Source organism: Ptychodera flava, chromosome 15 (assembly GCF_041260155.1).
Source record: "Ptychodera flava strain L36383 chromosome 15, AS_Pfla_20210202, whole genome shotgun sequence".
NCBI classification, from domain to species: Eukaryota; Metazoa; Hemichordata; class Enteropneusta; family Ptychoderidae; genus Ptychodera; species Ptychodera flava.
In genome coordinates, this window is record NC_091942.1 from 10,515,751 (window position 1) to 10,538,302 (window position 22,552).

Genomic DNA, 22,552 nt, shown 5'->3' on the forward strand with positions numbered 1-22,552 from the left:
TTTTATATGACAATATACCAATACTTCAATATTTGAGGATGTAAGTTGAAAAAGATCCAATCTTTTTAGGCCCTAGATTGAAAGATATCGTTGCTATAATTAGAGGAGAGATTTTTAAAACAAACGGCCAGTACACAGGCACTCCTTAGCTGGGTAGTCTGTTAAATAGATCGATTTTCGGCTCGATCTATCGATCCCGTAGTCGATATGCGTGCCATTGTAACCAAAATACTCACTAGGTTACAGTGGTGGGCATACTGACCACGGGATCGATAGATCGAGCCGAAAATCGATCTATTTAGCAGACTACCAAGCTATTAGCGCCTGTGGGCCAGTTGTAGTCTTTGGAGGAAAGATTTTTTAAACAAACATCATTTTCGTATTCGTATTCGTATTCGTTTTCGTATTAACTTGTATCACAACAAGCAACTTAAACATTCTGTTGACATCATTACTATCGATAATGGAAATTTAGCTGACCCGCCTAATTTGACGAGTTGTAAACTTAAAAGGTAATTTTCATGTTTTAAACTGATATCTCTGAGAAAGTGATCGTCATAACGACAGTGAATGCAGGGCTCAACGTTATCGCTTGCTGCGAAAACGAGCCCTGCCACTCCTTGACGTGTTCTGCTGGGAGTGGGAGCTGGGATACCAGGTGCTAATTAGAATGGAGATAATTTATGCAAAGAAATTAATTAGTAAATGATGTGTTTGTGTTGATACATGTATAAAGAACCTTATATGTTAGATTGATGTTCACATGACTTCAAAATATAGGAGGAAAGTGACTTGCAAGTTTTGGCTGCTAGCTTCCACGCCATAGTTTTGGCTGCTAGGTTTTGTCTGCTAGCTTCAGCTGAGTCCTAAGTCGATGACATGTTATATTTAGACTGCTGTCGCAAAGAGAATATCATCTCATATGATGTGGGAAAGCGTCATAAAAGAAAACGAGATGAATAAAATGGTATCATAGGCCTATGTCCCGATGGGTACATTTCCCTAATAAAGATTAAATTAATGTGTGAGCTGTTGTCAGAGTCTTTATTTCAGTACGGCCCATCTCTTTTTCTTTCCTTGCATTTGCGTCAACTGTCATTGCCAGAACATGTTGATCAACTTGCGTTATGATAAGATACACCAGAATGCATGGAAATTAATTTGTATCGCGAAATATCGAGAAATACCTGTATTCTATGATAAATAGACTTCAGCTAGTCTAGTAGCTGTCGCAACTGGCTCGATCGGTTTCCGTCATTTGTTACTGTGCGATCCAGTTTTAGTGTTACGCAGTTTGCCCCGCTCTTCAACTCCGTTCTGCAGGTCACTCCAAAAACTTCCAGCAGTACTATTTTGGGGGACCAATTAAGCCGCTAGCCGGTAGATAGCTACTTTTTTCAACAAAAACTCTGAATAGAAATGCAGCAACTATCAACTTTCGATAGATATTTTGTGGGCAAGAGAACAAAATTCAAACGTATATGCGCATTTAATCCTAGCTGTGATATCGAAGCGGTACTTGTGGCGTGTATCGAACTCGCTCGGGTCATTGAGGTCATCGCCACAGTCCCATCCATGGTCTATTCTCTACTACCTCCATAGTTCTACATAATTGCAGTCGCGCTACCCGGCAGATTTGCCATGATATTTCAACAAAGTTGCTTGCTATTGAAATCTAGCTGAAAACAAAAACCTTTATGAAACAGGATAATCCAGTACAAGCTTGATGAAATCGATGCTTTGATCTGCTTTCCAAAGGACGATTTCCGGAAATGGTCTAGCCGGTCACATGCCACTAACGCAAATATTCATTACGCACGTGAACGCATGAAATATGTTGCAGTTACTGGTTGCTTGTTTTCCCTTGTCAGCTGTATTTTGATGACATTTTATGCTGGGATTATGATTGGTTCAATTGAAATGATGTGACAGCACTAAAACTGCTTCTGATACTTGATTGGATTGTAGTAAAATTTATCATTAAATTCATGGGATATTTTGACAGATCATTCAAGATAACATCAGCAGACACATTGGCAGCGCTGTGCAGTGGAGAGAACGCGCTCAAACCTTTGAGTCATATGCTTATTCAATGCGTATTTTGGGGTCGTGGCCTTTCAGGACAATGCTCCGTGAACACTGAGCGAATATATGTTGTATTTGATCACGTATACGGTATGGAGAAATGTCTTGAAAAAAATTCAGTCGCAATCTCATAAAATTTGGTCGCCTATGCGACTGAAAATGGTCGCTAGTTTGAGCCCTGATTGAATGTAATACATGAATTATCGGTCGGTCCGGTTTTATGTTATTATTGCTCACATCTTTACTCTGAAAGATAAACTACCTATTGTCATTGATTTCTGTTACTTTCTCCCCTGTAGCAGCACGTACAACTTTGTCGTAACTTGCAATTTTGTAATTTTTGCCTTACGCACTCCCTGAGTTTTGTAAAGTATTGTATTGTATTGTTATTATAATTTATTTCAGGTCTACGTAGAGCCATATCAAAATCAAGTAAAATACTTGAAATACAAATTGTAATGGATATGATCATTCTAAAGTGAGTCCAAAAGGATGACCGGATATAACAATTTTCACATTTTTTTATTCAGATGGTTGTCCTGGACAATCCCCCGTTCATCATAGCTTTCAACAGTCACCCGTTTTGCAGCGCCTCACAAAAATCAGCCCTCCCCGCAAAACAATGGTACAGTCCAGGGCAGCTCCTTTGCATCCGCTCTCACGAGTCCTATTACTTGGCACTGACCACCTGATTTCGGGGTGCATCCAGCTGCCCGGTCAAGAGACATTGGCAAGCGAAGATGCTGCCTTACCAGATCCCAACCGATTTTAAGTATTTTTTTCAAATAAAATTAAGTGAACAAAATTCTTTAAAATCTACAAATGCAAATTTATGTAAATTTAACCAAATTTGGCAGATGAAATTACGAATCAAATTATCACAATATTTAAACCTCAGTAAATATCGTATATTGCACGTTTCATACCTGAAACCTGGACTAAAAATAACAATTTCTGTCAGTGACTCCAATACGAATACGAATACGAATACGAAAACGAATACGAAAACGAATACGAAAATAACTTCAGCATCGTCTTAACCTTGCGAACAGAATCTTGGGAGCTGACCCCCTAGTTATTTGATCTTAGTTATTTTAGGGAAGTTGTTCAGCTGCAGTGGTGGATGCATTATCGCACAATGGCAAATGCTCTTCCATATATCTGTGATCTATATAATGAGTGACATCTTTCTTATATTCTGAAGACTTTGGTGCAAGATGCTTCTGATTTTAGGAGCGTGATTGAATCTTGGCCAGAACTGCAGGTGGTGATAGCGCAGCTTACAGTGACAGACGCCCTCGGAATATAGTAATGTCAAACCACGAAAGTTCGCAAAGTGCCATTGGCTTGATTTTGCCGTGACAGCTTCAGAAATGAACCAGATTGACATACGGACCGAAAGGGGGGAGTATGTAGGGGGAGAAACGGTCTACGGGTAAGTATACCTGAGAAACATGTCACAGGGAATTACATCGCAAAAGTTCACCACGAGTTTGAAAATATTGGAGATCACTTCGGCTACAGTGAATAGTTTGGTATTGCTGCAGTTCCGTTGCCCACAACTTTACCCTGTGAATTTTTGTGTTTTAGGAACAGGTTGGTCCCGCCTTTCGTCATCACACTTAATCATCAGGGAAACTTTGTGGGTAACAGAAGCACAGCAAGATGAGATCGTGGGGTAGGAAGAGAACGCCTTCTCCCTTCCTTCCTGTCTTCATGATGATTCTAGGCCAGGCCAGGTCAACTCACTTTGATCTCTCTTGCACGGAGGGATCATGAGTTCACCAAACTACCCATCACTCCAGAGTATTTTTTTTAGCTCTGTCAGTCAACAGTGTTGAGAGCAGTTATAGGTGATATCTGTTAATGTCTGCTCAGTGTCCTTTTTCTGTTATCCAATGTCCATAAATTTAAATTTGGACATTTGAATTTTCAGCACATCACAGAAGTGGTATCGCCACAAAATGATGATGTCATACCTGCCATAGACAAAGCACAGTAGTCCATAATGGCAGTACTAACTGCAATGTCATTGTGAGTACCACTTCTGTAATGGTGCCAAAAATTTCCTCTCAAAACCCACCAAGAGTGTCTTTTGTTGCATTTGATACATACATTTTGTTTGATGACGTGATTAAGATATTCTTAATTTAAAATAACATGTGCAATTTTAAATAATTGAGAATTTTTTTCAGTTTTCTCTGAAAGTCTTCTCAGGGACTGATTTCAAATTTACTACTTCTGCTTTTTGAAGGTTGAAAATTTTTTGCATTTATTGATGTTCGAAATGATTACACGTAGTGTGCTGAATCGAAAAATTTAATTTTTAAATGATTTATCCTAAAGAAGAACTGATTCATGCATGAATGTAGTATTTGAAGACTGTACTCCCTTGTTAAGGTAGTATGCGCCTCGAAAGTGAAAGACTTAAACTTTTGCTCAAACTTTCCTCAAAGAATCTTTCAACCATTGTCTTTCAAAATCAAGAATAAAAATCGGGGGTCACCGTGTAAATTTTGGTACTAGAGAAACAAATTACCAAATATTTACTGATATTTAAAATTCAAAATGGCCGCCATCCCTGTGTTAACTGTATGGAGAAGAATAAAAATTTTGAATTTCGAAAAACTCAGCCGGTGAAAAGTTTTCTACAGCCAGAGCTTTGAAATGAACACCCCACAAGTGGTATATCAGAAAAAAATTGTAAAAGTTTGAGAGTCCGAATATCTGTCCCTGAGGCGCATTCTACCTTAATCGATCTCCCAGTATTGTTTCATGAGAAGACCAAAAATAAAGTTAATATATGACCTTTATCACTTTTTTCTGTTGTCTATTTTTCTTCAGAGTTGTCTATCTAAGGATAAATACAGCGACAGGTGCTGAATTTGTAGTGTTGAAATTCAAGGGCTACGAAAAATGTAGGTATCCTCAGTCCACAATTCATTTTCACCAGCATTGTCTCAGGGACGATGAGTCTTGCTATCATAATAACTGCAGTTTGATCAACAGAATGAGGGAGTGGTCTGATGTCAAATAAATCACTGTTCACTTTCAGATTTTATATGATTTCAGGTTTTTCACTCATAATATTTGCAAGTAGGTGTTCAATTACCCTTACCAGCAGACATTCTTGTTTAAATTTAACCCTGTGACTGCTGATTCTGTCAAAAACCATTGTTTTAGCAGTGAAGTTTGCATTATGCACCACAAACCTGAGTTGAAAGGGTTAAACCAAAACCTTCCCCTGCCCTTTCATCTTGACAGAATTTTCACAATAATGTTATATTTATTGGCTCAGGAGATTCCTACAAAATGGTATCGACTTAATTCTTTGGCAACATTTATGTGAAGTCCTACCTGCCATCCATCAGATATTTACTGTAATAGTTCAAACAGTAAATTCAACATGATTTAGATATTATAGATCTGTTATTTTCCAACTCCTAATATAACAGATTACAGTACAGAGAAACAGCGCTTAGTTTGATATGTAAATCTATTCAAATGATTTAATAATCAAAAAACAACTATTACCTCTCTTTGGAACTGCCCTCATCTAATACCACGAAATTATCTAACATTTTTTCCTATCACCTCCACATTGTCACAGGTGAATGCTTAAAGAACTTGGGTTCCTTCACGTCCTTCAGAGACATGCCAGAAAAAAAACATGTGCGAAAAGATGACAAGCGAGGATATGAGAATCTGTTGTTGGGGAAAAAGTTCTACTTTAACACAACAATAAAATTGTGGGAGGACAAAGGTATGGCTTTGAGGCAGTTTGTTAATTATTGCTTATTAGTCCAAATCGAATTTTGTCGAATGTCTCTTTTGTACCTATGATATCTCAAAAAAGGTAAGAAATGGAAATTCAAAACCACAAACAATTGTCAGTGTATTTTTGATATTGTAAAAAATGCACATCCATAGTTAGTCTACTAAGGGGGCATTAACCCTTGCCAATAGTTTGGCCTGAACCCATTGTTATCAATATCAAGTGTGGACCTGTTTACCAGGAAACTAATCTCAAATTAAACAGGCATTGTGGAAGAAATTTTAATGTGCAAGTCCAAGTCAAAATTGAGCATGCTTTCAGCTAAATTCAGTTTAGTAATTGTGAATTTACAAACTTGTAGAAGAAACTGATTTAATGTCAGACATGACTGATTGTATCACTCTAAAAATTATCAGAGCTAAAAATGTTTTGAGTTTTACCCTGTATGCTGATTTAATAGAAAGGGGTAAAAATGAAGTACCGGTATGCTTTGTCAAGAGATGATTTTAAACTTCATTCACTTTTAATTAATGTTTCATGCATTTTCAAGTATTTTTTCAATGTCTGTAAATCACAGTGTCTTGTTGTGTTCCTAAAATTGTGTGGCAGAATCCAGTATGTACTAGAATTCATTTGTCAATAGAACTTTCATACTGTACACACAGTTACATATTGTATTGTATTGTACACCATCCATCATGGAAGCAAGGCTTATACATCGCATTACAATGTACTAGGGCGAAGAATAAATAAAATGTACAAACATAAGGGATGGGACCATTAGACCTTGGAGGGGGGGGGGTGGGGCACAATGAAATTGTGAAAAATTTTTTTTTACTATTGTAAATTTCTGAAATTTTTTTTTTCCAATTGAGATTAGCTGTGCAAATTTTTTTTTTCAGAGTAAATTTTCAGATTTATAATTTTTTTTTCGTTCGTCGCTGTCTGAAGATAAAGAGGGCAAACATGTGGTGCCAAGCACCACAAGCGGCCACGCAAGCGGTCACTGGGAAGAGGTCAGGAGAGGGGTGTCCCCCTGCTGCTGTTGGAGCTTTTGAAAAATAGAGATTAAAATGGTGTTATTTGGTGGCACTTGGGGAGTATTTTTGCGGGGGGAGGGGTGTCTCCCTCCTGCCGTTGGAGCTTTTGAAAATAGAGATTAAAATGGTGTTATTTGGTGGCACTTGAGTATTTTTGCCGGGGGAGGTCTGTGTGGAGCCGTTGTTTGAAAAATAGAGATTAAAATGGTGTTATTTGGTGGCACTTGGGGAGTATTTTTGCGGGGGGTGGGGGGGGGGGTGGTCAGGAGGGGGTTCCCCCTCCTGCAGTTGGAGCTTTTGAAAAATAGAGATAAAAATGGTGTTATTTGGTGGCACTTTGGGAGCATTTTTTTCGGATTACACATCTTCCTCTGAAACATGGTCTTCTTGCTCCTCAGTAGCTTCGTATAGTTTTGAAAATTGACTATTTTGGTTTCCTGGCTTCCTTTCTACTGCGTGGTGAAATGCCTACATTCACCCCACCAAACATCATGCATATCTCATGATTTACAATTGATTTTGACAACTGAGAAGCTAAAATAAGCTAAATAATATAGTGAAATTTGCATATTTGTGTTTTTAGAGCAATTGTTGCCCTTTTTTGATCAAACATCTATTTCTCTGTAGCAGCATGTCCAAATTGATTGATGTGTATAGATGTGTTGAAATTTCAATATTTGTCTTTTTGGGCAATTTATGCCATTCATGGTCAAAAAATCTGTATTCTCTGAAAGGGCTTGTCCAATTTCTTTGAAATTTGCTACACAAAAACGATTAATCATGCAGATTTATTCAGTATTTGCTATCGAGAAACTTTCAAAGTTCAACCCTTTTATGTGTTTTTGTGTTGGGATTTGTTGGATAGATGGCATTCTACGTAGTGTATTGTTGAATGTTAAAACATGTGTTGCTGTTGTTATTTGAGGCTGTTTTTGAGAAAAAAGAATTGAAAATGCCTTTTTAAAAGCAAAATAATACATAATGACTTGATATGTTGTTTTATCATTATTGACGTGTTTCTACTTGTTCACCCATTCTTGCATTCATCATTGTAATAAAATGCTGTGAAAAAAATGAAACTGATGTGGCCTGCATCTGTTTACCTTGATCTTAAAAGGCAAATACAACTTTCTGTCTTGACAACCATACCATAGTTTCAATGTTTTACCTAGTGTACCTGCTTGGTTTGTACGCAGGAAACAAGTAGAAAACAGGCTCTATAATTTATAATTTTCAAGTGATCAGAATACAAAAGTCCTGAAAGATAAGATAATCACAACTTCAATATAAAGATCATCACTCGTATAAGGGATACAGTCACTCTAAATGTATAAATTAAAATTAAAATGTGCCGGGAGGATGTATTAAAAATACAGAAAGTTGCTTACTGTCGGTAAAATCTAAAAAAAATTCAAAATTTTAAAGACTTTTGCAGATTTTTTTTTTACGCCTTTGTCTTCTTATTTATTTTTTTTTATTTTGCAAACTAGTTTGAAGATTTTTTTTTTCCTAACTTTCTGCTCTGAAAATTTTTTTTTTTCTGTTTTTGACCACCCCCCCTCCCAAGATCTAATGGTCCGTCCCTAATGAAAAATATGATTAAGAAAATCCCAAACATTGTCTATATACCTGATAAGTATATAACAGTATCTACCACCAGTATATAAATGTTTGGTATGAGTGTCTGTGATTGTAGTGTGATATTTGTGTGATAATTTGATCTTCTTTGTCTGCTAGGACCCCTTCCAAGAGGACACTATGTTCTGCCGTTTCAATATCAACTCCCTCCAGACCTGCCAGGTATGGTAAATTGTCAATTATTACTGTTTTACTCTTGAGAATCATAGCTTTAATTAGTTTTGACAATTTCTTTCCGTCTAAGGAGTCCCTCCATCTTGAACTTGTCCATTCTGACCCTCCGCTTCAGCTGGTATAGTTACACTCACCACTCCCAGCTTAGTCTCTTTCCACAGTGCCTTTGTTTCCCCTCCAACTGCATCTCTTGTTTCAAACAGTTTACTGATCTTTGTTTTTTTAGTAATAGCCCTTTTTAATGCTTTTAAATCACAACTTATATTTTAATTCTGTGTTCAACTACTTCAGTTTTGGTTTATTTGCTCACTGTAGTTCCAGTTTTTATTAGTGTTGTAATTTTCATTTGATTTCGATTCAATCCTCAGTTTACCGTTTAGTAGCTTTTTTAATCCCCACGGACACCGTCCGGGGGGACTTATAGGTTTGGTCATGTCCGTGCGTGCGTCCGTGCGTGCGTGCGTGCGTGCGTCCGTCCGTGCGTCCGTCCGTTCACGCAGATATCTCAGAGACGCCTGGAGCGATTTCGTTCAAACTTGGTACAAGGATAGTACCATACCTCATACAGATGCACGTGGATTTGTTTCACAATGCGATCAAATTTGGCCGTGGTAGAGGACTTTTTAGTTTTCACCTCCATAGACTCCCATGTATAAGGCAGACCATAGACTCCCATGTATAGGCAGACCATAGACTCCCATGTATAAGGCAGACCATAGACTCCCATGTATAAGGCAGACCATAGACTCCCATGTATAAGGCAGTCCATAGACTCCCATGTATAAGGCAGACCATAGACTCCCATGTATAAGGCAGTCCATAGACTCCCATGTATAAGGCAGTCCATAGACTCCCATGTATAAGGCAGTACATAGGCTCCCAAGATAAATAAAAATTTAGTTTCTCATCGTATTCATATTGCAAAAAGGATGCAGTGACACAGTTTTTAGTCCCCACAGATAAAGTCCAGGGGGCTCATAGATTGGGTCATGTCAGTCCGTGAGTCCATCCGTTCACGCAGATATCTCAGACACTTTGACAAAATGTCATGTGACCTTGGTGACCTTTGACCTCGAATATACATATTTGTCCATAACTCAGTAACCACAAGTGGTAAACCTTTCATATACGGTATGATGGGACACCCTATGACGCCACATATTGTACCTCATTAATTATGTGCATATCTAATTTTGAGCGAGCCAATAGAGCTAGAGGTCTGATTTTTGGTATATATGGATAACTTAGCAATACAATTTTTTTGACAAAATGTCACGTGACCTTGGTGACCTTTAACCTCAAATATACATATTTGTCCATAACTCAGTAACCACAAGTGCTACACTCTTCATATTTGGTATGATGGGACACCTTATGACGCCACATATTGTACCTCATTAATTATGCACATATGTAATTTTGAGCGAGCCAAAAGAGCTAGAGGTCTGATTTTTGGTATATAGGGATAACTTAGCAATACAATTTTTTTGACAAAATGTCACGTGACCTCGGTGACCTTTGACCCCAAATATACACATTTGTCCATAACTCAGGAACCACAAGTGCTACACCCTTCATAATTGGTATGATGGGACACCTTATGACGCCACATATTGTACCTCATCATTATGTGCATATCTAATTTTGAGTGAGCCAATAGAGCTAGAGGTCTGATTTTTGGTATATAGGGATAACTTAGCAATACAATTTTTTTGACAAAATGTCACGTGACCTTGGTGACCTTGACCTCAAATATACATATTTGTCCATAACTCAGTAACCACAAGTGCTACACCCTTCATATATGGTATGATGGGACAGCTTATGACGCCACATATTGTTCCTCATTAATTATGTGCATATCTAATTTTGAGCGAGCCAATAGAGCTAGAGGTCTGATTTTTGGTATGTAGGGATAACTTAGCAATACAATTTTTTTGACAAAATGTCACGTGACCTCGGTGACCTTTGACCCCAAATATACACATTTGTCCATAACTCAGGAACCACAAGTGCTACACCCTTCATAATTGGTATGATGGGACACCTTATGACGCCACATATTGTACCTCATTCATTATGTGCATATCTAATTTTGAACAAGCCAATAGAGGTAAATGTATGATTTTTAGTATATAGGGATAGACTATAGGATAGAAATTTTTTGACAAAATGTCATGTGACCTCGATAACCTTTTACCTAAAATACACGATTATGTCAATAAATAAGTAACCACAAGTGCTATGTCCTTTATATTTAGTAGGATGGGAGACCTTATGACAACACATGCTTTACCTCGTTAATTATGCCCATATATAATTGTGGGCAAGCCAATAGAGCTAGAGGTCTGAATTTTGGCATATATGGATTAATTAGCAATACAATGTTTTTTTCAAAATGTCACGTGACCTTGATGACCTTTGACCTTGAATATGCATATATATGCATAACTCAGTAATCACAAGTTCTTTACGCTTCAATTTTGATAGGATAATAGACCTTAAGATGTCACATCTTGTACCTCATTTATTATGCACATATGTATTTCTTGCTGGCCAATACAGCTAGAGGTTTGATCTTTTTTCCCGATTTAGAACCATAACTTAGACATGCCTCTTGTTTCAAATTGGGAACAATGACATAGACCTATGTGTCCATAGATCTGAACATATACACTTTAGTGATACTTCTTAATGACCTCATTTCCCTGCCCCCTCAAGACTAATACTCCTATTACAAGTGGGGACTATGTCATTGTCAATGACTTGTTATTTTTTATTTTGTATATGCTTTATCAGTCCGATTTTAACTTTTGTATGTGCTCACTTTTGTTTGTCATCTTTTACCCTGACGAGGGCAACTTGTATTTTGCCGAAATGTCGGTATATTTCAAATAAAAATCATAAGAAGACAAAGAGTACTGGTTGAACTGCCTCCTTTATACACTTATCTTTAATTAAAGGGACAAAGTCAGCCATTTTTCATGAATTTTGTTGATACGAAACACTACTTATATTGTTTGACATGTTGAAAGATACTGAATGAATGGGTGACCATGCATATATTCGACCCGGTTTTAGACAAATTAAATGAAACCATGGCGAAAATGAATTAATGGACATGACCATTAATTCATTTTATTCCACAACATATTTGTCCATGTTTATCTACAGTGTTCTCCACAGACTGTTTACTGCAGGGAAAAAAATATGGTGCCAAATTAACATAACACTTCCTTATTTGCATATTCTTTTGTTAAAATACTTTCTTTTATATGGGAATGAATTGATTGCTTGTAGATACAGGGGAGAGCCTGGCCTTCAAAATCCTCTGTTGGAAAATTTTTTCATTGTTTATTTGCCAGTAGGATGGATCATTTTCTGATCTGTAGATGGTCTGTAGAAATTGGACCATTGTTTTATTTTGGTTGTTTATTGTGAGATCATATTGCAGTCATAGTCATGTTACCATGCTAGATTCTGCATTTGCAAATTTTAATTACCAGACCTTGATCTTGACACCCATAGGCTGTTATGACTCTATAATTCAACAATTCAAGGGAGGTGGAAGTGATTATATTTTTAGTTTCAACTGTCATCCATTGTGGAGCAGAAGTGAATCAGTCAGTTTTACGATGTCTTAGCTTCACCAACAGTCAGTATTACTATCGTTGCTTTCACATCAGTATTTGGTTTCCTGTTTCATAGTGGAAGTTTATACGTTTACACCAAGTGCATTTAATGCCAGTGGCTTACAGTTCATATACAGTGTAGGGGTATGTTTTATTTGAGCGGTTGTGACAAAAGTTTGTGGACTGATGTGCCTTTACTTTCAAATTTGGGTAAATTTCATATGATGTCCCATACATGATAAGGTTACATGTAACCAGGAAATGCCATGCTGCTAGCAGAGTAGCCTTGTATTGTCTACAAAATATGTCAGAACACTTTTACTGGATGAACCATTACTGGTACATCTTAAGAGGTCAGCCAAAGAATGGGGAAAAAAATCCTGCATGGTTGAAATTGTTTCAGATTTTTTCGCCATCATTTCTGCATCTATGAAAAAGTCACTGGATGATAAGTAGTTTGAAAAAAAAATGGTGTGAAATTCTAGGGATAAGTTTGCACACATTGATTATTCCAAACAAAAGGAGGTCAAATCTTTGTAGGTATTTCCTCATTCTTTTTGCAGCCACTGGTAAAATCTAGTGATGCATGCCTAAATCATTGTGCTAGGTGTCCTTCAATGAGCACATATCTATCATCTTTGCTTTCTGTTTGTTGACAGGAAACTATGCAAATGAGGGTTATGGCTACAAGAACTGGAAGGGAATAGTGAAATACAAAGTGAAAGCATTCGTTGCCGAGCTGGATGAACCGCTCAAGCACACCCAACCCCTCATCATTCGGCCGTTCAGAAATGCCAAGGTTTCGCCAGTTCCGCAGTCAGTGACCGGAGCCGTCCGAAAGTGTTTTTGCTATTCAGGGGGAGAAGTCATGGTGGAAATCAAGTAAGCAATTTGAATTCCCAAAACGTCAAGAAAAATATTGATGGTTGCTTCTTGTTGTGCCAAATTAACACTTTGAGTGCTGTAATTTTTTCCCGCCAAAATTTTAGTGCTACATTTCACAAATTTTTATGTAATTTTTTTGATAATGTTACACCAAATGGACATCACATTTCATTGGCTAGAGTGTTTAAAATTTGAAAGAAAAACTGACAGGAGTATATTTTATATAGGTGACAAAAATTGATCTTGGCACTCAAAGGGTTAAGTCGAGAATCTCTCCGGTGTTTTGATATGTCAAGTGAGTTTTTCGAAGTCAGAGAAATTCTAGACTATGCCTTATTCTTCAAGGTGGAAAAGAATGAATTTTCTGAGAAAGTGAGATTGCGTAATTTCAAGGTCTTTCTAGTGATAATTAAATTGGAAATGAGAGAAGAAAGAATATAAAATAAAAGAATGAACCCCATCGTTATATTCTAGACTACAAAACAGAAAACTGAAATAGTTTCATGCAGCAACAAGGTAAAGTTTTGCTGTTACGTAAGCTTAAGAAGAAATTTTCGCAATCAGCACCAACATTTTTTTCTCTGAAAACCTTGTCGATAATCTCACCATCTTTCATCTGTCAGTTTATCTAATCAAGTTTGAGTTGATAGGTAGCCTCAGACATGTCAACATTTTTTTCCTTGAAGACTTCAAAAGTTTGAATTCATATGTTTGAAAATGTCTTGTTGCTTTTTCAAAGACATTTAGGTTGTTCGATTGTTGAAATCTCGTTTTGTTTCTTTCTTGATGAAACTAAGATTATACATTTGTATCTCCGCTGTGTTCAAATAAGAATGATACGCGTCCATTTACAATGTAGGAAATTTGTTGACAATAGCAACCACACATTGCGGCAGATGACTTTGAATTCTTGCCTTATGGAGCAAAATCATTCTGATGAAAACCAGATGTAGAGATGGCACATTAATACCTTTGTTTGTCCTTTGACGTTTTCATTAGCTGCTAGTCACCTCAGTTCATCTGACCCAATGCCACAGAATATCACTTTCAAATCCCATGCATCAGACAGAACAGCCAATCAATCAAAAAGAGGTTTACAACTGCCACTTGTTATGGGTTGCAGCATTGTATTTAAAAACGCAACCTGATTGGCTCCTGCAGAGCACAAGGTTTTGAATGATCTTCTATGACAGTTGTTCAGATGTAGTTAGGCGACTAGCAGCTAATGAGAATGGCAAAGTGCAAGCAAAGGTGGAACGCTGCCATCTGAACAATGTACATCTGAATTTAATCAGATTAGAGCAAATAAGAACCTGCCATGATAAATATCCTTTACATGCTGCATATCCTGTTTACGTCATCTCCCATCTCATCAAACTCAAAATCAGAAGTAATTTCCACCTGTCCATTGGGCAGGTAACTAAATTTTCACCAGTCTGGCCAAAATTTACCACCTGGGACAGGCAAGCAGGCAGTTATTTTCTACTCTTCCCTCAGTGACAAACAATAATAGTAAATTTACTGTATCACTGTGAAATGTTATATTTTCATAAGGAATAAAATAATGAAACTATTATTAAATATTTCTCCACATATAGACTGAACAAAGCTGTTTACACAGCTGGAGAAGTTGCAGTTTTGCAGATAGCAATATGCAACAATTCTCAAGAAGATATACATTCAATTAGAGTTCATGTGAGTACCTTTCTTCCTAGAATGCCGGTGTTTGTCAAACTTGCCCATTTACATTGTATATCGTAGCAAATATAATGTCATACAGTTTTCCCTGAATGGAAGTAAAGTATGGATTATGTCCACTTTACAATTGAAGGAGGAATTCATTTTTGTTTCAGATGGATCATTTTCTCCTTTTAATGTCAGTAATAAAAACTTTATCTACAGTTGGGATTCTCCGTTATTATAATTCTAACAAACAGTGCAAAGCAAAATGGGAAAGAACCCTAAAATCTTTGTCTGCTACTGTCAGAATTAGAAATGAACTAAAAAATGTTGAATTAAATTGGGGGTTTCTTTTGAAAGAGGGTTTAGTGAGACGATTGAGATGCAAAAGATTATTTGTCAAAGGGAATTATGTAAGATTAAAACCCAGCCATTGAGAACACCGGATTTTAAATTTTCACTTCCCTACTGGCCTTGTTCTGAACTTTCAGCTCCAGAGGACTACAAAGCTACTCGGCTGGACAAATGCTATTGAATCAGATGATGAAAACGATAACGACAGCGTCAATGGAACTGAGTACAGTGGGAAACCTGACCAGTGTGTCTACCCAGAAGCCTTTGTTACAGTGTGGGGAAAGAACGTAGAAGGTATCCCTAAGTCAGAGGATAAAGATAAAGTGATTCACAACAAGTATGTTGCAATAAATGTTACTAGTAACTTTTACATGATTAGAGTGTAGAAACTATTATGATCAACATTTTAACAGACAGTTAAGGTAGAACGTGCCTCGGGGACAGATAGTCAGACTCTCAAATTTTTACGATTCTTTTTCTGATCTACAACTTGTGGGGCTTCATTTTAAAGCTTTTACCATCTCAGTTTTTTGAAAGTGCAAAATTTAAGTTTCCCCCATAGAGTTAACACAGGAATGGCGGCCATTTTGTTTCGCTTGGTCCAAACTTTGCACTGATCCCCGATTTTTATTGTTGATTTGGTAAGAGAATGTTTGAAAGTTTCAATCAAGTTTCAATAAAGTCTTTCACCTTCGAGGCGCATACTACCTTAAATAAATTTAGTATTTAGTCATGTCAGTCAGGCATTGTGAGAAAAGTAATTGACACTCTCAATTCAAAGGAATTTTGCCTGTGAAGTCAAGGTTAACATCACAATGTAGTTTGTGAATTTTTGCCTCTCTCTGATTAACAGGCAGGTGAAAATTCCACTGTACGAGACTCTTGCATCTCAAAATATGGTCATTCCAGTCCTGCCAACAACTCTGGGAACACTAGTAAGGGTATGTACGGTAGTCTGCTTTCCTTTAAAGGAAAGTTTTTCCATCGAACTCAAAGATCAAAATTTACAAGAAAATCTAGCTGGTGTTGGCTAGACCTGTCTCTCGGTAATAGTGACACTGAACACTCAAAAAGTGAAGGCTCTCACTTAAGTATGAATATCTTATTCATATTTTTACCAATCTGTTATGAAAATGAAGATATTAATACAACCATACCAAGAAGGGAATGGTTTTGAAGGTTTAATGATTTTCAATTTATTTTGCCTGTCAACATGCTGACAATGACATTGATGTGATATTTATCATTCTTACTATGGTGTTTCATTTTCTTGTCCACAGTGTGCATACTATGTCACAGTGGACGTTGATGTACCCTATTCTCCAGACATCAGCGTTGTAACTCCAATCGTTGCTATACAAGCTTCCGGCAATGAGCATGTGAGTAACACCACTTCTTGTACCTGCCAGAAATTGATCAGCTATCAGCCATTTCTGTATCAGAGAATGTACAACAGTTTTGTTAATGTTTTGTTCGAGGACAGCAAAAAAATGTCCCTTCCAGAGTACGATGCTTGCTCTTTTCAATTCAGAGAACTGCATTAAGTCAAGTATTGTGCCTTATGAAAATGAAGGTTTTAAACTTTTGCTCATATACTACTCAAGGGAAGTATTCACAGTTCATTGTGAAGACTAAGAGTTTGGTATTACCATGGTAACTCAAACTAGCAAATTTTAGAAAATTCTTTGCTCACTCTGCAGGCAAGAAAATAATTTTTTTAATTGCTCAAATAACAAAGACAGTGAAATCCCGACTTTCTGAAAGGATTCAAAAATGAGGCTGCAAAATGTTAATCAGCAAAGAAATATAAGATTTTGAGAATCAGAAAATCTAACCCAAAGATAGATTATGGCCAGTTGAATTGTCACTGTACAAAAATAATTTTGAAGATTTCTACAGCTGCAATATGTATTTTATTTATCCAGAAATTCCCCAAAGTTTAGACAAGATTCGCTTGTAAAAGCATGTGGATATACAAACATGTGTATTACAAAAATATTAATTCATGGCGTTGAGGGGAGTGGTCTACCCTTATCACTATAATTGTGCAGATTGTCTATCTACCAATGTAATGGTTACACCATGGAAACTGTTTAAATGTATGATGCTCAATTATCAATTAGATTTTTTATTGCAGTGTTTGTTTGTTCCAAAACTTGTCAGCAGTTTAAACATTTCAGAACTTATCTCAGCAATTTATTTTGTTCTGGGAAGTTCAGATTATTGTTTCATCATCAGATTTTCGCACTTCAAGACTCTTGTTTAAGGCAGGAATATCGCGTCAAAAGGGATGACTTGTGTTTCCAATGTGCAATATTTAATTATTCAAACTCACCATAATAACAGTTGCTGTTCACTGCCTCTGTTTGTGGTTTTGTCACCAACAGTGGGCCAACTGGAAGCCACCTGACTGGGTCGCACGGTGTCAAGTTCAACAACCTGCCAGTGAATGTTCTGTCAGACAGTCAATACTAGGTAAACAGATCAAACACTTTGTATCTCATAGATCACCATCAGTTCATGGACATTTCTTTTGATTGTAAAGTATCGTCATCTGGCAAACTGTACCCAGGCCTAGTAGAGCCTAGTCAAGCCCAGCTGAACCTGATCGGAAACGTCAGTATATCTGTACAGTTGATTATAGAGGACCTAGGGTTTTCATATATTTCTATTCAATGCAGACAAAATTTTGATCAACCTACCATGTTATATCAGCAAGCAAAATCAGACAAGTTTATGATATAATGACATTTATACATATAGTTTAAGTTATTTATTGATTGTTCGTAAGGGATCTGTGCCTGCAACTGTTCGTGAACATCCAAGTATATTGAACTACATTAAAAGACTCGTTTTCTCTGTGATTGACAAGATATTGTGATCGCTGCTCACTGTATCGCAAACACATTCGCGTTCTGGAAAAAATCTCCCACAGAACCGTTTGTTAGGTACTTTGATCTGAGCAATAAGTGTGTTTTCGAACGTCTTCCCAGTATGAGCTATTTCATGTGGAGGCACACACAGATAAGTATGAATAAAAAATCTGAGCAGCCTGAGAAGCATGGAATTCATGTCTGATTTTTGGTCATCTTGTAGCACTCCCTATTTGCTCATGATCCCCTACCCCCTTTCAAAAATGCTGCAGCCAGGGAACACAACCAACAGTGCCAAACACCATACGCTGATACATCCCATGCCATGTTTTCTGAAAAAAACTTATTTAAAGTGGTTCAAAATACATGTACTTGATCTCTAGTGCAATAATTAGGTCTCGTTTCAACTTTATTTTGGCCAGTAATTAGATATATGGATGCATTGAAGTTGGACAGCATACCAGTGGAAGTCTGAGTTTATTTGCATATGTGCACATCATTTGTCAGTGTTATCATGCTGTGGGGAGTTTTCTATGGATTGCTGCGTGATGATGAAATGACTTTGTATTTGATTGCTAAATTAGATGGTTCAGCTAGGCTAGACTAGGCCTTGGTTTTAGAGTTTGCCTTATCATTGAGCAGATATGTGAGAGCACATCACTTTTGTGAGATAAAAAGTGCATATATATCCATTAAGTGTAGCAGAACAAAAATCAGCAATGAGTTTGCCCAATCAAAGATGAAGCAAGTTTTATAGTGGAAACCTATGTTCAGATAAATTTGGCACATAGAATTTTAGGCAGAATGAAGTGCATGTACAGTATGGATTTGGACCACTGCAAATGTATCGAGTGAGTCTCTAGTTCCAGATTTTTCAGTGGAAAGGCAAAATGGTGACAAAAGGTATTTTCAGATTTGAAATGTATCGCTGTTAGAATGAGCTTAATACAGTCCATAAATAATGGAAAGATGAGGTTGCCATGCCAATATTTCAAGTATTGGCAGAACCTTTCTTGTTGACTGAAAATTAAGGAAACTGTAAACTACGTCAGCTGATTAGAAGTAGGTTTATATCACTCTTTGTAATGGATACAGAGATAGAGAGTTTTCTCATCAGAGTGTCTCTTCTGATTTGTTTTCAGATTCAGATGTATTCTCAACAATTCCCCCATTTCACCCAACATGATGAATATCTCGGCTCATTTGAGCCCAAGAGAAGCTGTCAGCTGATGGTATGGCAGTGTGTTGTGATCTTCATCTGTGTCTTCCAAATCTTTGCTGCAATCACAGTAGTATCGTTGTCTAGCCTTGCAGATGTCTGTGGCTTGGTGGTGACTAGGAGTGCCTATGAGTGATGGATCTCCTTGTGCGGAGTGTCATAGTTAACGGGGAAAAAACATGATGTATGCATTACCTTGACAATCAGATACATTTGACTGCTGCCCAGGTGAATGGGGTACCCTTTTGCGAGCTTGGTTGAAAACAATCTCCAGTGACGTTGGAACTAAAATTGAATGTGGCGTCCTGTATATAAATATGTTGGACATCATGAAAAAGACAAATATGTCACCTTACATTACAAAATTTTTGTGTCACAGACACAACAAAGAACTGAACATTAGAAACACTCTCATAGGTAATTTGGGGGTTAGTTGGATGTTTTGAATCTCAATAGATCTCATTTTCAGAAAAGGAAGTTACAGTTTAGGGTGAAGTTTTATAAAATAGTGAATGGCATGTACAATGCAAAGCTTGATGTAGTAAAAGATGTAACATACTGCCACTCTTCAATCAATTCTGAGACAACCAACTAGTTTAATTGCATTGTAGACAACCAACCAGTTTAATTGCATTGTAGAGAGAAAATGGCGAAGAAGATTAATCATCGTAGTGCCATGAGTTTACTGTTCACAGCTGCCGATTGTTGGTTCACAACATCCAGGTAGCTTATGGGTAAAATGGGAAAAATCTCCCTGTGAAGCTGCCTGTGACTTGATACTCAATCAAGTCAGTGCCCACTGTATAGTGTTGGTGTATGGATCTTCATTTAAAAAAATATTGAAATTGTTGCGTAATGTTGATAATATATGCACTTTTTGAGCTATCGTGAGCGAAAGTTTTTAGTAAGATTCAAATTCGCACAAAAAGGGGATTTCAACGTATAATGTACATAGAGTTAAACATTTTGATCTTGACCTGGCTAGAGCTGCTGCCTAGTAACCAAACGACATATATGATTTTGTGAAAATTTTCTAAACTCCTGCCAGTATGACCAGGGAAATATGTTTGGTCGTCCACCATTTTAATGAATCCATAGAAAGAAGAAACTTTTTAAAGAAATTTTAGAGTGATTGCACCCATATAAGATGACTGAGTATAAAGTGTAAAATCTATCAGTGAAGTGAGATTTTTAACAAGGGATGGATATGTGCAGGATTTATTGTTCATGAATTCACGGGAAACAAATAATCATGGTACGCAAAATAAGTAAAGAAAGTAAAGAACAGTTTTCATATGCATGTGATAGGTACAAAGTGTCTTTGTTTTCAATGCTGAAGTGTACATAATATCAGAAACTCTATATATCAGAACAGCATTGTTTTTGTTGAACAAATATGTATAGTGGCATTCTAGAAACAGAGTAATAGAAATATATTGTTCCTTTGTCTATTTTGAAAAGTGAGGTCTTGTTCAAATTTCAACGTTTTTTGACATTTTTTAGAAATTTCTATTTTTCCATGAGTCTTTCAGTCGGGTAATAGGCGGTAGAGCATAATATTTAAACAAGAAGAGTTTTCTGTGGTATATTTATAATTTTTTTGTGATGAATTTTATACAGCTGATTTTTAGATACTGAAAAAAATTTATAATCCCACTCCTGATGGCTGTGGAAATAGGATTAGGAGACAAGCTTGTCTACATACATGTATGCGAAGGGGAAACTTGGAGCCTATGGGCGCCCGCGCTGTCCACCATTATGAAAATTAAACAGCAAAAATATTGGAATGTGAATTTAACAACTCAAGCCATTGGACACAAGAGTAGAGAAAAGTGCAAAGCAAAGAGTAGTTCTTTCAGTTGCTGAAGTATTTTTACAAACAAAGATCAAACTGTCTATAGAATAATACAAGATCACAATTCCTTTTATTTAGCATAAATTTGGCATTTATTTTGTCACATTGTGTTCCCCTAAACATACAACTACAGTTATATTGAGCAAACAGCAGAAGGTATGTCTGTTTCCCAGATGTTGACAGGGACACAGATTCATTGCCTACTGCCAATCAATTTCAGTCGCACTGCACATTTGACTTCCCAGTGGAATGTCTCTGCAATAGAACTATTGTACAAATAGAGCAAAATAATGCTATTTTTTCTATTTTCATACCGATTTTCTCCTTTTTCGATCTTCAATAAAAATATACATTTCCCGATCACCAACTATGCTTCTTGAGTGTTCATACTAATAATCTGGTTCTTTGTGAGTGTGCTTGACTTTGCAGATTTTCTCTGAACTGTACACAAAAAAATCATTCTTACTCAGTCATGCAAAGTTATTGCAAAATTTCCATAGCTACTTCTTGTACATCTGTGCTGGCTATTGTGTCACTGCAAACAAAAGCACTAATTTTACCAATTCAGACCTAGTGCCAGCTTACTGGCGCTGTTCTGGATGGCCACCAGTGCTTTAATTTCAATGTTGTACTGCCATTTGTTCAGGACAAACTACAGTAAAATTTGAAGAAAGCTTCGATAAAATTTAAAATTCAACTATTTATAATATTTGACTGGCTTGTGTAATTAGCACCAAACAAAAGAACACTCAGAAACTTTTTAGGTTTTGGAGGAGGAGAACACCTTTTCACAACTCATAATTGTCCCATCGCGACTTTTCATCTTTCGTCGCACATGGCACTGTATCAACCAACCCAATGTGTCTCGAGGACCATGCTTATCTGGTCCATTGCTGCTTGTGTTCACTCCAGCATCTACAATTTTCATGGTCTTATTTCGTGAAAAGCAAAAATTTACTCATTTCCCATAGAGTAAACAGTGAATAGCAACAATTTTGAATTTCAAATGTCACTTAATGTTAGGTAATTTGTTTCTCCAATCCAAAATATCGGCGCTGTGAACCCTGACCTTTATTCCTGACTAAATGCTATGAACATCTTGCTGTCTGTGTAACATGGAATTGCCAATGCTGATTTCCCTTCAGTGTTTTCTCGGCACTTTGTGTCCCATTCATCAAAATAAGGGGGCAGACGTGACATTTTTAGGGGGTAGTGTTGAAGTTCATTTTGCCTTCCTAGGAAGTGCCTCCCCGATATCATTGAGATTGTCACCCAGTTCAGTTGCGTCGTGTATGTCGCATGCAGCACAGTACTATCATCGACATCATGATGTTTGATAGCC

General features: G+C 37.0%; 1 protein-coding gene across 1 annotated transcript; it reads left to right on the top strand.

The window, feature by feature from the left end:
- The first annotated feature begins 3,145 nt into the window (after nt 1-3,145).
- LOC139151126 (arrestin domain-containing protein A-like) lies at nt 3,146-21,577 on the top strand. Its single transcript, XM_070723679.1, has 11 exons — nt 3,146-3,520; nt 4,930-5,003; nt 5,696-5,848; nt 8,638-8,700; nt 13,004-13,226; nt 14,828-14,924; nt 15,401-15,600; nt 16,117-16,204; nt 16,544-16,642; nt 17,651-17,738; nt 19,279-21,577. Exons 1-11 carry the CDS (start codon nt 3,459-3,461, stop codon nt 19,320-19,322), a joined length of 1,191 nt encoding a protein of 396 aa, XP_070579780.1. The 5' UTR covers nt 3,146-3,458; the 3' UTR covers nt 19,323-21,577.
- The last annotated feature ends 975 nt before the right edge of the window (nt 21,578-22,552 follow it).